Source organism: Elephas maximus, chromosome 26, assembly GCF_024166365.1.
Source record: "Elephas maximus indicus isolate mEleMax1 chromosome 26, mEleMax1 primary haplotype, whole genome shotgun sequence".
In the NCBI taxonomy this organism is placed as follows: Eukaryota; Metazoa; Chordata; class Mammalia; order Proboscidea; family Elephantidae; genus Elephas; species Elephas maximus.
The window spans coordinates 16,111,548-16,126,761 of NC_064844.1; the positions used below are offsets into that span (position 1 = coordinate 16,111,548).

A 15,214-nucleotide genomic window follows, 5' to 3' on the forward strand; every position below is an offset into this window, starting at 1 on the left:
AGAGTTAATTGACTTGCCCAGGGTCACACAGCTAGGAAAGTACAAATGTGGGATCGGGAACTCAAGCTCTTACTAACTCCCCGAAAACCTTCAGTTTCTCAAATCTTCTTGAGAGAGAAGGACACTAGGGTTTGATAAACTCATTCACACTGATGGGTCGAAAGCCCTTTTTGTGGCAAGGGAAGAGGATCAGGTGTTCATGTGGAGTGAATTACCAAATGCACCCCCTACCCTACCTTTATTCCTGGACCTGTATTTGCAATCTCTGGCACAAAATGTACATGTAGGTCAAAGGGTAAAAACAAAGCAAAACAAAAAGAAAAGTTGATTGTTTTTCAGTGCTTATATTTAAAAAATCACACTGATGTGCTTTATATTTTTTGAGTGGTGTCTCGTGGCCCTGCCCACCCAAGCAAACTTACTGTTCTAAATTAAACGAGTCAATCCTGATGGTAAACATTAATTTAATTGAGCAGATACATTTCCATATAATCTTGAAAAAAAAGAAGTGCCATAGGTAGAAATATTTCTGACAGCCACTCAAAATAAAGGGGTGTGTGTGTGTGTGTGTGTGTGTGTGTGTGTGTGTGTATTAGAGACGACATGTTCTATGTCATGGGGTAAAAACTGAGTGTCTGCATTTTATCAAAGGAACTTGACAGGAGAAAATCTAATCCAAAGGAATAAATCCATAATGGTGGAATTTCAGACTTCATCAGCAAGGGAGAATTTTTTGTCTCTTGCCTGGTGCCCGTGAAACTGAGCACATAGACACGAGCTAAATGCCATTACAGGGGTGAGAGCCACAGATGAGAGAGCAAGGGTGGTGGGTAAACACGAGCCAGAAGCAGTACCAACGTACTCCATCTTTCCACTCTACAAGTTGGCGTCGGTCAACCCTGCTCAAACACCTCAGATGGCTTCTTCTTGCCCACAGGATAGAGTTCACACTCCTAACATGGCACATGGGAACTTCTTAGTCTAACCCCAATCTACCTCACTGGACTTTCGCATCCTTTATTGTCTCTGGCTGGAATGCCACTCTCCAGTTCCTGCCTATCCTCCAAGAACCAGTTAAAATGCTCCTTCTGTAAAAAGCATCTCCAGGTTTCTCCCCTACTGATACCTGGGAGCCCAGGTTCCTTGTTTATTTAAATTATAACTTGTCTTAACATCTCTTTCCCTAAGTGGATGGTGAGCTCTGTGACACAGGAAGCAGTCCTATCATCCCAGCCTCCTTGGTGCCCAGCTCCTTTTGGGAACTCAGTAAATTTTAATGACTGAGTAGCGTGCTGAAGGCTGGGTTTCCAGGCACAGTGCTGAGGGAGGAAGGCATCAGGACTGCCATTTACTGTTGCACAGGTTGTGCATTGCACAACTCTGGGATGCAAATGGCCCCCTCTAGGGTTCTGCATCACCTACACATAGGCAGCAGCCTGAGAGACCAGCTCAGGGGCCAGAGCCCTGGAAAACCCAGCCTGGCCCTAGCATCAACTGCATGACAATGTGAGGAAGTGAAGTGTTCCAAAGCCCAGGGAGTGGAAGACTCCTCCTTACTTCCTCAGCTCTTCCTGCCCTCCCTCTTCTGGCGGGGGGTGGGGGTGGGAATTACCAGAGCTAGGATATACACAGACAGGTTTTAATATCTCAGGAAGCCGCCCCCACCCCAGCCAGATGCTCTTCTCACAGGGTGCCTTCATCCCCCCCAACCCCATCCTCTAAATTTTTGAATCTCTGCAGGTCAGAGGGTCTCAGCCTCGGTGCTACTGACATTTTAGACAGGATAATTCTTTGTCGTGGGGAGTTGCCCTGTGCGTTATAGGATATAGAACAGCATCCAGGGCTCTGATCACTAGATGCCAGTAACAGCTCCCTCCCTGCCACACCCCCCCCAGAGTTGTAACAACCAAAAATGTCTCCAGAAATTGCCAAATGTCTCTTGCGGTGGGAGCAAACTGGCCTGTATTTAACAATCAGTGATCTACGTCATCGTCCAAACACAAAACGGCTCAGCTGGCATGCTGACAGGGGGACTCGCAGGAAGGTGTTCAGGGCCAGGAACAAGTGAGCGGCTCTGCCATTGCCATTGTTCTGACTGCCTCAACAGGTTTTTCCTCAGCTGTTCAACTAGGCAGTTCGAACACCTGACTTGGGAAAAGATGGGGCTCAGGAAATAAAGGAGGCAAAGGCCCCCATCCCCAGCCCAATTCAATTATCAGTGAGGGTCCTCTGCTGTCTTTTCAGAGATGCCCCCACAATGCAGCTCCGAAGTGTAAGAAGAGATAGAACAAATGAACACAAGTCCTATCTGACCCTCTGGGCTATCTAGCTGTCAGCCAGAATCGAACCCATCTTCTTGGAATTCACATGACTGAAACCTCCCCTCAGTCAGGTTTCTGCTTCAATGTCACCTTATTGGAGAGGGCTTCCTTGAAACAATCACACTCCTCTCCCTCCCCTGCATGGGGAGGGTGTGGAGTGAGACGTATCGTTGCCCTTGTCGGATGGGTCTTGGTTGAAAGCAGAGAAGACCAGAAGGAAGCTTATCTGTGTTTTATTGACTATGCAAAGGCATTCAACTCTGTGGATCATAACCAATTATGAATAACATTGCGAAGAATGAGAATTCCAGAATAAATTATTCACAGCGGAACCCATAAGAGGATCAAGAGGCAGTTGTTCAAACAGAACAAGGGGATATTGTGTGGTTCCAAATTAGAAAAGGTGTGTGACAGGGTCATATTCTTTCACCTTATTCTATCCGTATGCAGAAAAAATAATACAGGAAGCCGGACTAGATGAAGGAGAATGCGGGATCAGTTTTGGAGGAAGACTCATTAATAACCTGTGATACGAAGATGATACAACCTTGTTGGCTGAAAATGAGACAACTGGAAGCACTTACTGATGAAGGTCAAAGACTACAGCCTTCAGTATGGCTTACAGCTGAATGTGAAGAAAACGAAAATCCTTGCAACTGAATTGATAAACAACATTATGGTGAATAGAGAAGAAACGGAAGTTGTCAATGATTTCGTTTTGCTTGGATCAACAATCAACACTCATGGAAGCAGCAGTCAAGAAATCAAAAGACCTACTGCATTGGCCAAATCTGCTACAAAAGGCCTCCATAAAATTTTAGAAAGCAAAGATGTCACTTTGATGACTAAAGTGCACCTGATTTGAGCCATGGTCTTTTCAATCACTTCACATGTATGAGAAAGTTGGATAATGACAAATGAAGACAGAAGATGAATTGATACTTTTGAACTGTGATGTTGGTAAAGAATACTGAATAGACCATGGACTGCCAAAAGAACGAATAAATCTGTCTTAGAAGAAATACAACCAGAATGCTCCTTAGAAGCAAGGATAGTGGTTACTTTGGACATATCATCAGGAAAGACCAATCTCTAGAAGAAGACATTATGTTTAGTAGAGGAAAGGGTCAGCAAAAACAAGGGGAATCCTCAATGAGAGGGACTGACACAATTCTGCAACAATGGACTCGTACATACCAACCACCATGAAGATAGTGCAGACCCGGACAACATTTCGTTCCAATATACACAAGGTTGCTATGAGTTGGATCTGACTTGATGGCAGTTAACAAAAACAACTTCCCCCCATCCACCGCCCTGTCACTCTTTGTCCCGTTATCCCACCTCATGTTTCTTTTTAGCACTCATTATCACTTAGTACAATATACAGTTTTTTTTGTCTATTCATTTATTCACTAGGCTGTAGGCATCACAAAAGCTTGGACTTTGTGTACTACATTGCCAATACCTGGCTTAGTACCTGGCACATACTAGATGCTCAGTAAATATTTGTTGAATAAATGAATGAGTGAATAAACACAGTCTATTTGCTTCCTTCACTGCACTATGTATGGATGTATTATTTATTTATTGGCCTTCTCTCACCGGATTATCGCTCCACACGTTAAGGGACCACAGCTGTTATATTTACCAATACTTACTTAGCATCTAGCACAACACGGGTCCATCGGAAACGATAAATAGTAGTTCACAGAACTAATGAAAGGGAGAAAGAGAAAGGGAGAGAGAGAGAAAGAGAAGTAGATGAGAAAGAAAAAGAGGGAATGAGGTAATGGACAGATGAAAGGAAGGAGAAAAAAAAAAGAACCACAGAAAAGAGTAAGATGTTCTCATGTGGCATTTTCTAAAATGTGGTATGTGTGCCACCAGGTATCTACAAAAGGAGTTTAGGTCATTAAAACATCTTCATATGATGGGTGATGTTAATTAGTTATGGCAAGTGATACAGATTTTCTAGCTTCAATAGTGACAAAAAGTTCCTTGTAAAGTACATATTATTAGGTAAGTATTGAAAGTCGATTCAAAAATAAGAAAAGTAAATAATGATGCAAAGGGTACTTGAAAATGACAAATTTTGTGAATGTGGCATGCAAACTACTGAAGCCTAGGGAATTCTGGTGGGTGAAAGAAGCCAGGACTGGAAGTCAAGGTTCCTGGTTGTCACCTGGTCCCGCCTCAACCTAGTGGGGAGGCCTTGGACAAACTAGTCTATTTCCTTCTTTGTCCCTTGCCTTCCACATCTTTCAAAAGGGGAGAGATAACATCATTTACTTGACACAGTTGGTGCCAGCACATTGTAGAAACAGCTGTGTTTGGAAAGATTAAGCATTTTCACATGTGGAGGATTATTAGTAAGGGCAGTGTCTATCAAATGTCTGAGTAAAGCATGGCTGCTTGTATTTTGAGTGGACACCTCCTTTCTGATCAGCTGTTCAGCCACAGCGATGCTATTGTGGACACAGAGCCCTCCCCTCCCATCACCGGTGCTAGAGTAAAGACAGGCCACTGGGTGACAAGGAAAGAGGCCTAGCCCCAGAGCATCAGTGGCAGGGTGATGACAACGCCATTTGGGTGGGTTCTGCTTCTTCTAGACACAGGAAGACATAGACCTACACGTGCCCTGTTCCAGGAACCACAAACATGCCATCCCTCTCCCACAAGAAGAGCAGTTGATCCCAGGCCCCATTCTCTTGGAAGCAGCCTTCTGAACTACATCTGGATGCCCAGGGTGACTGCCCTTGACTCCTCACATTCAGCAGTCAGGAGAGCACAACAGTGAGAACAGGGAAAAAGAGCACTGGAGAGAGAAAGGAGAAAGGATGAGTGTGGAAGGAGAGAGAGGGAAGAGGGAGGGACAGTAGATCAAGAAAGAGACACACATACTGGAGGGCTAGGGGACTCACCGCTTTCAAGATGCTGACAGCCTCCTTGCTGAGCCAGACCGGGTACAGCACGTCATCATGAAGGATGGACTCAAAGAGGTCGTCCTCATTGTCAGCCTCAAACGGGGGCTGCCCAGCCATCATCTCATACATCAGTACCCCCAGGGCCCACCAGTCCACCGAAGGGCCATACTCCAACTCCTGTAGGATCTGTTCAGGAAACAGCACAGTCAGAGGAGGCAAAGCCTTGGGAAAGGCCAGCAGTGTGTGTGAGGGCCCACCAAAGACTCCACCATAGGCTCTACCATAGATCCTCCACCACAGACCCCAAAAAGGCCCCACTATAGACCCCACCAGAGAACCCACCAAAGATCCCACCACAGACCCTCCACCATAGAACCTCTACCACAGACCCCAAAAAGACCCCACCAAAGACCCCACATAGACCCCACCAAATATCCACAAAAGACACCACATAGACACCACCATGCTGTTGTTGTGTACCGTCGAGACAATTCCAACTCACAGTGACCCTATAGGACAGAGTAGAACTGCCCCATAGGGTTTTCAAGGATCAACTGGTAGATTCGAACCACCGACTTTTTGGTTAGCAGCCTGAGCTCTTAACTACTTTACCACAAGGGCTCCACAGACCCCACCATAGACCCTCCACCACAGACCCTGATAAAGATCCCACTATAGACCCCCATCAAAGACACCACCATAGAACCCCCACCGTAGACTCCACCATAGACCCCAACACCAGCAATGCCTAAGCCAAGTACCCATGGAAGGAGCTGCAACGGCCCAATTCTCTGCCCCTCCAAGTTGCTGTTATAGAACAGGTTCTATATCAGCAAACCCAGTGAAAATTAACTTGAGGAGGCACTACATTGGAGTCAACTCCAGTAAGTCAACCACCTGTCCTACAGTGGGAAGAAATAGCCGTTTCTTTATATAAGCATCAGATGAAGTTCCTGACTTGCATTTAGGGCCAAGTTAAACAATGCATTTTTTTTTTTTTTTTAACACTAAAATCAGAGTCAGGGAAGCAAGACACAGAAGGGAGACACAAGCAGGCTGAAAGTGAAGGAGGGTGAAGCAGGTTCTGCTCTTCCGTCTCCCGTTCAGGCCGGGGCATGCTTGCTGAGTGGAAAGAAGGGCAGAATTGCAGCCTTATTTAAACAATGACCATAGTGAACTTTACTTAAGCCCTCGCTCCTGGAAAAAAATGTTGGTTACGAACCACCCCCTTCCTTTTCTGTTCTCACCACAAGAGACCACTATGCTCTTGCCCGTGGGATACGACCCACGTCTACTCTTCCTCAATGTCTCAGAGAGAAGACCCATCCCCATTGTTCATCATGACTCTGCTACAGCTCCCTGTTTACCTCCTCTACAAAGCCCTGACCCCCTTCCTTCCTTTGAGACGTTCCTCATTAATGAACATTCTCCCTACTGCAATAGTCCTGCATAAAACCATCTCCTTAATTGTTCTGCGCATTTTGTCTTTGACAATGGTCACTTCTCTTATCCATGCTCTTTTTCTCTCTCTCTCTTTTCTCCCTCTGGTTGAATACATAGAGTTGAATTTACTTAAATACATGTATGACATCATGGTACTGATAATGTATGCCATGAGCTTCCTGCAGAATGGACAGAAGTTTTACAAACTGAATCATAGTTTTAATGGATGAGAGGAATTCTATGTAAAGTCATGATGCTGCGGAATCTTCTGAAAAGGAAGGAACTGCCCCATTCTAACTTTTCTGGAGCACGCACTGGTCATAGGTTAGAGCAGAAGGAGGTAGAAGATCAGCCACGGTATTTACATTCCATCCCACATCTGATGCTTAATTTTCTGAGTGAGCTTAAGCTAGTCATTGACTTACTCATTTATCACATGGGACTCTGATTCTCAATTTAACCTCACAAGATTCATCAGGGTGGAAGGTTTTAAAAAATACTGCAAAATGCAAAGCTCCATATTATTGGAAGGTGGTATTAAATCTAAGCTTTCTTCTGTTAGGTCTAGTGTCCATGTATATACAATATGCAGCAGGCCAATGATGTATGTTTGGCTCAGAAGAGAAATAAATGCTGAGCTGTCTCCATGGCTAAGAAAGGTATAATGAAGTTCCCATCCCATGATCTCTTCTTATCGGTCAGAGCGGGTTTAGGCATGGTCCTGCCCAGAAACAGGGGGGTATCTGAGATGACCTCTCTAGGTTGCTCCCAGCTCCGTACACCTATAAAGAGTTCCATAAAGTGAGAGTGTAATGGAGAAGCAAGGCTGCAGGGCATGTCCTAAAAGTGGGTACACTCCAAGGACCACCCCCCCCCCCACAAAAAAGGAAAAAGGCTACGTCTGACCATTCTAGCTCCCATAGAACACCTCAGTCAGGATAACTTCTCAGGGCCAAGAGAAGGATCCAGTTCAGTTCTCAAATTTCAATACGGTCAGAGAAGAGGACGTTGGCCTTGAGGATCTGGTCTTTCTGTTGTTTACTCAAAACATCTTTCTAGAGATTAAAAATTGCTTGGGGTAAATAAAAAGACTTCGGTAGAAGCATCTTGAAAACAGTGAAAACAATACATGTTTTGGGAATCTTCTAAATTCGGAATGAAAAGGAATGTGAGAAAATACAGCAAAAGACCTCTTTAAAGTGTTAAAAAGCAAAGATGTCACCCTGAGGACTAAGGTGTGCCTGACCCAATCCATGGTATTTTCAATCGCCTCATATGCATGCGGAAGCTGGTCAATGAATAAGGAAGACTGAAGAAGTATTGATACCTTTGAATTACGGATGTTGGTGAAGAATATTGAATATACCATGGGCTTCTAGAGGAATGAACACATCTGTCTTGGAAGAAGTACAGCCACAATGCTCCTTAGAAGCAGGGATGGGAAGAATTCGGCTCACTTACTTTGGACATGTTATCAGGAGGGACCAGTCCCTGGAGAAGGACATCATGCTTAGTAAAGTAGCAGGTCAGCAAAAAACAGGAAGGCCCTCAACGAAATGGATTGACACGGTAACAGCAACAATGGGCTCAAACATAACAACAATTGTGAGAATGGCACGGGTTTGCAGCAGTTTGCTCTATTGTTCATGGGGTAGCTATGTGTCGGAATGGACTTGACAATAGCTAACAATAACAATCTGTTTGGTTAGTACCAATGTTCTCAGCCCAGTGGTGAGCACATAATGTCTGAAAGGTCAGGGCTATAGGCTGCATTATCCCAAGACATCAGTAATTCTTCTCTATTCCAAAGTTAAAGCCAGTTCCTCCTTCAAACTTGAAAGATCTAGCGCTCCAACCTGTATGAGCATGGTTACCATTAGTTTCCATCCTTCAAGGTCCTGGTTATGACCCATCTCTTCCAGAAAGTTTCATAGATTTCATCAGCCATGGTACTTTTACTCCTATCCTCTGAAATCTTAGGACCTTGCCTGTTCCTAAGATTTGTGGGTGCTTTCCACATACTACCATGTTTTTAGTTGTCTTTTCATGTTCACCTGACTCCTCAGACTATCTATAAACCACCAGAGGGTAGGGGCTATAGCATTCTTCTGAACCTACCAGTGAGCCAAACCCAATTGCAAACATTCAGGAGGCAGCTAACCTTTTGTGACTGGCTGGCATGTGCACATATGTCTCACTGAGCATGTTCCCTTCCCTCTTGGGCTCAGGAGGTGCTGGGCACTAAGGTGGCCACCCTCCATCTTGGGCAGGTGGGACATCCTGGGTTCTGTGTCTCCATGCAGTGGGAGTAGAGTGGCCTCCAGGTGGCCTTGTGTGTGCTGGATAGCGCTATGGAAACCGCAGAGCGGCCCTGCCCACCTTCCCCCAGTCTCCCTCCTAAGCCTTCTGGTTTTGGGTGGCATCTTTTGTCAACTTCCTTTTAGGCTTGGCCCTAATTATCTGCTTCCTAATCACCTCTCCAGTGATGGAGCAGCTGAGAAGGGCAAGGCTTTGCACACCATGGGAGGGCACCTGCTGTGGCAGCCAACACCTCGAGAGGGTCAGAGCCAGGCTAAGAGAGAAGCAGCAGACATTGGGCCTGATGACACAGGGCCAGGTCACATCCTGGGAACAGGGTATGGGTGTGGAGGAAGGAGAGGGGTGCTATGGGGGCTGGCCAGAGGGCATACGGTGGGAAGAGAAGCACTGGGGCAGAGTTAATGCCTCAGAAGTTGTCTCTGGTTTCAGGGTTAATCGTTGCCTTACCACCCCTTGTATTTGAAAAGAAGGTTATGCTTTCTGAAGCATTTCCATGCTATAATCTCATTAGATTCTCAAAACAGCTTGATGTGTGGATAGGGCAAGAAGTTATTATTCCTATTCAAAAGAAGCTCAAAAATGTTCCATGACTTGATCAAGGTCCCATGGAGACATCTGGGGCCAAGTGTGACCTTATCTCAACTCTCAGGACTGTGCTTCTCCCCACTGCACAGCCTAACATCTATGATGGGGATGACGAGAGCCACAGTTACCCAGCACTTGATGTAGGCCCGGTGCTGTGTTCAGTGCGTTAGGTGCAGAATTTCATTTGATCTTCCCAGTGGCCCTTGACAAAGGTAACAACACCTTTGTCAGCTGTGATTTGCCTACAGTATGACCAGAAATGGTTTGCCATTTCAAGTGTAGTGGTCATTCCACGCAGTGGACATGGAGGATAAGGTGGCAACGGGAGAGCGACTGCATCTAGGCGTAAACAGAAATCACAGTTGTTCATCATGAGTCTCACCAGTGGGTTGCCATTCATCAAAGTTGTATGGGTGGGGTTTTGTTCGTCATAAAGCGAATGTTTGCCTTGGGCTGGGTCTTTAACAACTACACTGGACTGTCAACCTCGTGACAGCTCACGTAGGGGCCAGAGCCGAGAGTTCTGGTAATAAAAATGAATGAGGGGGATAGTGAGCAAAACAGGTCCCAATGGAGAGGCCTAGCTTTCATTTTGTTTTCCTTGAATTCCCAGCACTCTTGCTAAAGGAATACACTAGTAGAGATGGATTCAAGTCACTACAGACTTCTTTGAAGATAAAGTTTCTAAAGGGAAGTTGCCTATTACTCAGGATGTCCACTGCTACCATCCTCCTAGCACCTTCCCATGCCTCATCTGCTCTGTGAACCGACTCAACTAGCCTTCCTCCCCTAATTCTCTGCCTTCCCTGCCACAGTGCGTTGCTGTTGCCTGTCTTATTCCTGGGGCAGGTCCGACTATGTCTCTCTTCCACTGAGACACCCTTAGTGGGTCCACAGTTCCCACAGGATGAAGGTGTCATTCTTTGGGGGAGGCTCTCCTTGATCCTAATCTCATTCATTCTTTGAGCACAGTTTTTGCCACTGAGTCAGCTCTGATTCCTGGTGACGCATGTACCACAGAAGGAAACATTGCCCTGTCCTGTGCCATTCCCATAATCTTGGTATGTTGGAATTCATTGTTGTAGATATTGTATAGTACCTTCCAAACTAGAAGTCTCATCTTCCAACACTGTATCAGACAATATTCTGCCATGATCCATAGGGTTTTCATTGACTAATTTTAGGAAGCAGATCACCAGGCCTTTTTTCCAGTCTGTCTTAGTCTGGAAGCTCCACTGAAACCTTTCCACCATGGGTGACTCAGTAGTTGAAATACCCAGCAGCAGAGCTTCCAGTATCATAGCAACACGCAAGCCACCACAGTACAACAAACCCCTATATTCTAACTACACTATTTACCTTCCCTGAAAAGGGTCCCAAATTCTTCTCTTCTTGGTCTTTGCTCATGTTGGAGTCCCACAGAGTTCTCATTCATTCATTCATTCAGCAAGTTATTATGAAGAGCCTGACTCCTGTGCTGGACCTTGGCAGTGCCCAGATTAGAAGCACAGGCCCTGCCCACAAAGGATTCAGAGCCCAGGGATTCTGGACCTCCTTCCCCCTCCCATACCCACTCCAATCCTCCCTGTGTTGTTTCAAAAATGTCTTCTCCACTTCTCTCACCAATGGAAATCCTGCTTATTTACAACTCAGTTCACCCACCAGGCACTCCAAGAAGTCTTCCCTGATCCCTGGGAGTACCATCTTGTTTTGTACACTTAGTTATCCTGCTTAATTAGTTGTTTGTTCATCTGTCACTCCCTCTAAACCAAAAGTTCCTTTAAAAGTTCCTGGAACCGGTGTCTTAGTCAAGTCTTTACCTACCACATTGCTTTGTGTCTAGCAGGTGCTCGAACAATGCCCAATGAAAGAAAATTAAATGTGATTGTGCTAACACCCATCCACCATGGGCAATATCTAACAGAGATTGTTACTTCTGTTCCAGTTTACTACGTGTCAGAACCCTCAAGACCATTTTTACTAGGTATCTATCATAGACCATGCCTTAAATCTGAATCATATCATATTAGGTATTGCTCAGTTTGGGCAAGATTGGCCTGGAGAAGCCCAAGGCAAACAAACAATTTATAATGAGCAAAAGGTCCACACAACTTTGATGAAAGGTAACCCACTGGCAAGATTCACAATGAACATCTCTGGTCTTTGTTTATGATGAGACACAGTCACTCTCCTATTCCTACCCCATCCTTTATGCCCACTGTGTGGAATTGCCATGACATTCAAAATGGCAGATCATCCGAGGTCTTATTGTAGGCAAATTACAGTTGATAAAACTAAGTTCTGCCTTTACAGTGGCACTCGTTTATTCTGCTTATTGAGAAGCGAAAACAATACAAGTCAACAAATGTCTCTTGGTCCCAGTTTCATTGTTGGTTCTGGACTAGTACAGGAGAGCAATGTTCAGTGACGACCTGGCCAGATTTGGCTTGTTACTCCCAGTTCACCCATCACCACCACTACCACTTCCTTATGGAGAAATCAGCAGCCCTCTTGCCTTTCCTCTTCTCTCTCCTCCCCAGAATCCACCCTGGTTTTCCAGAGCCTTCTGCAAGCACCACTAGACACTCCAATACAGGTAGATGGACCCATACATCAGCCCTGGCACCAGTAGGAGGTGGCCCTTCGCTCCAGGTCTTACCTCGGGGGCTATGTAGTCAGGAGTCCCACAGAACGTGGTGGTTGTCACACCGTTCAGAATCCCTTCCTTGCACATCCCAAAGTCAGCCAGCTTGCAGTGACCTTCCGCATCTAGTAGGATGTTGTCCAGTTTCAAATCCCTGCAAGACAGGCCAGAAGCGTATGGTTAATGCCCCACTCACCCCAATACGTTTTCCTTGAGTTGGAGAAATATGCACGTTCCAGGCAATCTGCTCCAGAGAAGGAAGTCCTTGAGGAGACTCTAAACCTCCAGCAACCAACCTAAGTCCAGGAGATTTCTCCCATGCTGGCCAACCCCCAAGAATGGCTCCATTCTCCCCAGCATGAGGGAGGAGCTTCAGTAATCCCAGGAATCTATCCAGACTGCTGTTGTTTAATAAAGTCAGTAGCTATTTATTGAGACCTTGCTTTTCTATACATTAATGTACTGGAATTCATATTAATTAGACCCTGATGTGAGAGAAGGAAGCAACCTATCCTCTCCCTACTTTCATGAGTTAAGAGTGGCGATCATCTGAGGGGACAAGACTGACACATTTAACATCAATGAATCAGATAAAGCCACATAAGGGTCAGGCGCTAGTTTGTTGGACACCAAGGATGAGAGCTGTTGCATTTCAGTAAGGGAGACCACTGATGTCTGGTGCAAGCAGTGTGGGCTCCCAGGAAACATTGACTCTCAAGGGAAGCTTGGCGAGAGGGTGAAGATTAGATAGGCTAAAAAGTAAGAGGGTGGAAGGCAAGACAGTAGATGCAAAAGAGACCAGTGAATCAGATCCCACTGAACAAGGAGGCAAGAGAGGTGCTGAAACAATAAAGAGCCCAAAATGCTAAGGTGAAACCCCAAAACCAAGCCTGTTGCTGCTGAGTCGATTCTGACTCAATAGTGACCCTATAGGACAGGGTAGAACTGCCCCACGGGGTTTCCAAGGAACAGCTGGTAGATTCAAACTGTTAACTTTTTGGTTAGCAGCCAAGCACTTAACCACTACGCCACCAGAGCTACCAGAATGCCAAAGTGAGGTGTTAGGAATTCATGCTGAGGGAAGTGGGAGCCCTGCTTGCCTGAGCACAATTAGTTTGGAACCTAAGTCTACAAGGGGCCAGCAGGCTGGGTGCAGAAAAGGTCTTGTGGCAGGAAGGAAGATACTTTGGTTACAATAACCTGGACCTGCAGAGCCCTGATAGCTCTGTGTAGTACCCGAGGGTTGTGGGACTCCCTGGCCTCAACCAATACAGCTCCGCTGTGGCCTGTTTTGCAGTTTGGGGGTCTGCATAAGATCTTGTGTAAAATCTGGGGTTCTGGATAAGAATTCCCCTACCAACCGAGTCTGGACACCCCAGATCTGGCCCTGCAGAAGGACCCAGACTGTGTGGCTGGAGGTCCCCTGTCTGGGCCTGCTTCTCCCTCAGCAGCCACTCCAGGCTGGAGGGCCTTGCAAAGAAGGCCTCATTCCCCTGCGCTCAGAAGAATGAGCCTTTCTCACAAGCCTGCTGGCGTCTGGACTTGAAATCCAGCTACCATTAGGACTCCAGGCCCAAGTGCAAAGGTGGGGCAGGAAGCACTTTAGGACCTGACCGCCTTGCACCTGTGACCTCGCTTCTGCTTACAGCTGGGACTTCTTGAGAAAAAGAACAGTGCACCCAACCAAGCCCAGGGCCCTGGGACCAGGGCTCCCTGATTCCCAGCTCTGGCCACTGTGTGTGGTCAAGGCTCAGCTCTGGCTAGGGTGGGACAGCCAGGAGATGACACAGGAGGCTGGGTGTCAATAACTTGTTGTGGCCCTGGTGAAGTCACGGTGCTGGTCTCAGTTACCGAATCTGTCAAACCAGGATCATGATACATTCCTGCTCATAGCTTGTTTTTTTTTTTTTGTGTGTGTGCTTTAGGTGAAGCTTTACAGAGCAAAATAGATTCGCATTCACTAGTTTATACACAAGTTGTTCTGTGACATTAGTTGCAATCCCTGCAATGTGTCAGCCGTCTCCCCGTTACCCCAAGTTGCCCATTTCCATTCATCTGGTTTTCCTGCCCCTTCCTGCCTTCTCATCTTTGTTTTTGGGTAGGTGTTATCTTTTTGGTTTCATATAGTTGATAGTTTTAAGAAGCACATTCCTCACAGGTGTTGTTTATTTTGTAGGCCTATTATTTGGCAGAAATGTGATCTCCGGGAGTGGTTTCAGTTCCAAGTTAGAACGGTGTCTAAGTCTCGGGGGTTCCTCCAGTCTCTCCCAGACCTGAAAATCTGGTCTTTTTTATGAATTTGAGTTTTGTTCTACCTTTTTTTCCCCACTCTAACAGGGACCTTCTATTGTGATCCTGGTCAGAGTAGTTGGCAGTGGTAGCCGGGCACCATTTAGTTCTTCTGGTCTCAGGCTAATGAAGGCTATGGTTTCTGTGGTCCGTTAGTCCTTTGGACTAATTGTATCCTTGAGTCTTTGATCTTCTTCACTTTCCTTTGCTCTGGATGGAAAGAGGCTAATACTTGTATCTAAGATGGCCACTAGGCTTCTTTTAAGGGTTAATGAGACAGCATGTATATAAAAGTGGGAGGTCTTTAATATTGTTATGCCCACTTTCTTCATGCGGAAACTGACTTAGGGGGAACTGGGTGGCCTGTCTGCCTACTTACAAACGCTCTGGTCAGTGGGAAGCTGACCGTGTGGGCCCTGCTGAGTCATGCTCCCCTTCACGCTCTAGCATTTGGACTTGCCTTTCCATGGCCCAGACAGCGTGCACAATAACTGGCAATAATATTTGCAACCCCACAGTTTACAACGCACATTCATGTTCTGAAGGACGCTGTTAGTTCAGAAGAGCAGGCTCTCATGTGACCAGTGCAGAAATAAGGAAATGAAGGCCTGAAGGAGGTAAGTCATTTCTTTAAGGCAACAAAGGGAGTTGGTGGAACCAGGACCAGAACTCAGGTCTCTTGCTCT

General features: G+C 46.0%; 1 protein-coding gene across 3 annotated transcripts in view; it reads right to left on the reverse strand.

The window, feature by feature from the left end:
• PRKCE (protein kinase C epsilon) overlaps positions 1-15,214 on the reverse strand; it is a 625,949-nt gene that overhangs the window by 29,745 nt on the left and 580,990 nt on the right. For all 3 annotated transcript variants that reach the window (XM_049870334.1, XM_049870335.1, XM_049870336.1), the window contains exons 12-13: positions 12,255-12,393; positions 5,246-5,434 (exon numbers count right to left, since the gene is read on the reverse strand). In XM_049870334.1, coding sequence (XP_049726291.1) covers positions 5,246-5,434; positions 12,255-12,393 — 328 coding nt within the window. The remainder of the gene's footprint in view (positions 1-5,245; positions 5,435-12,254; positions 12,394-15,214) is intronic.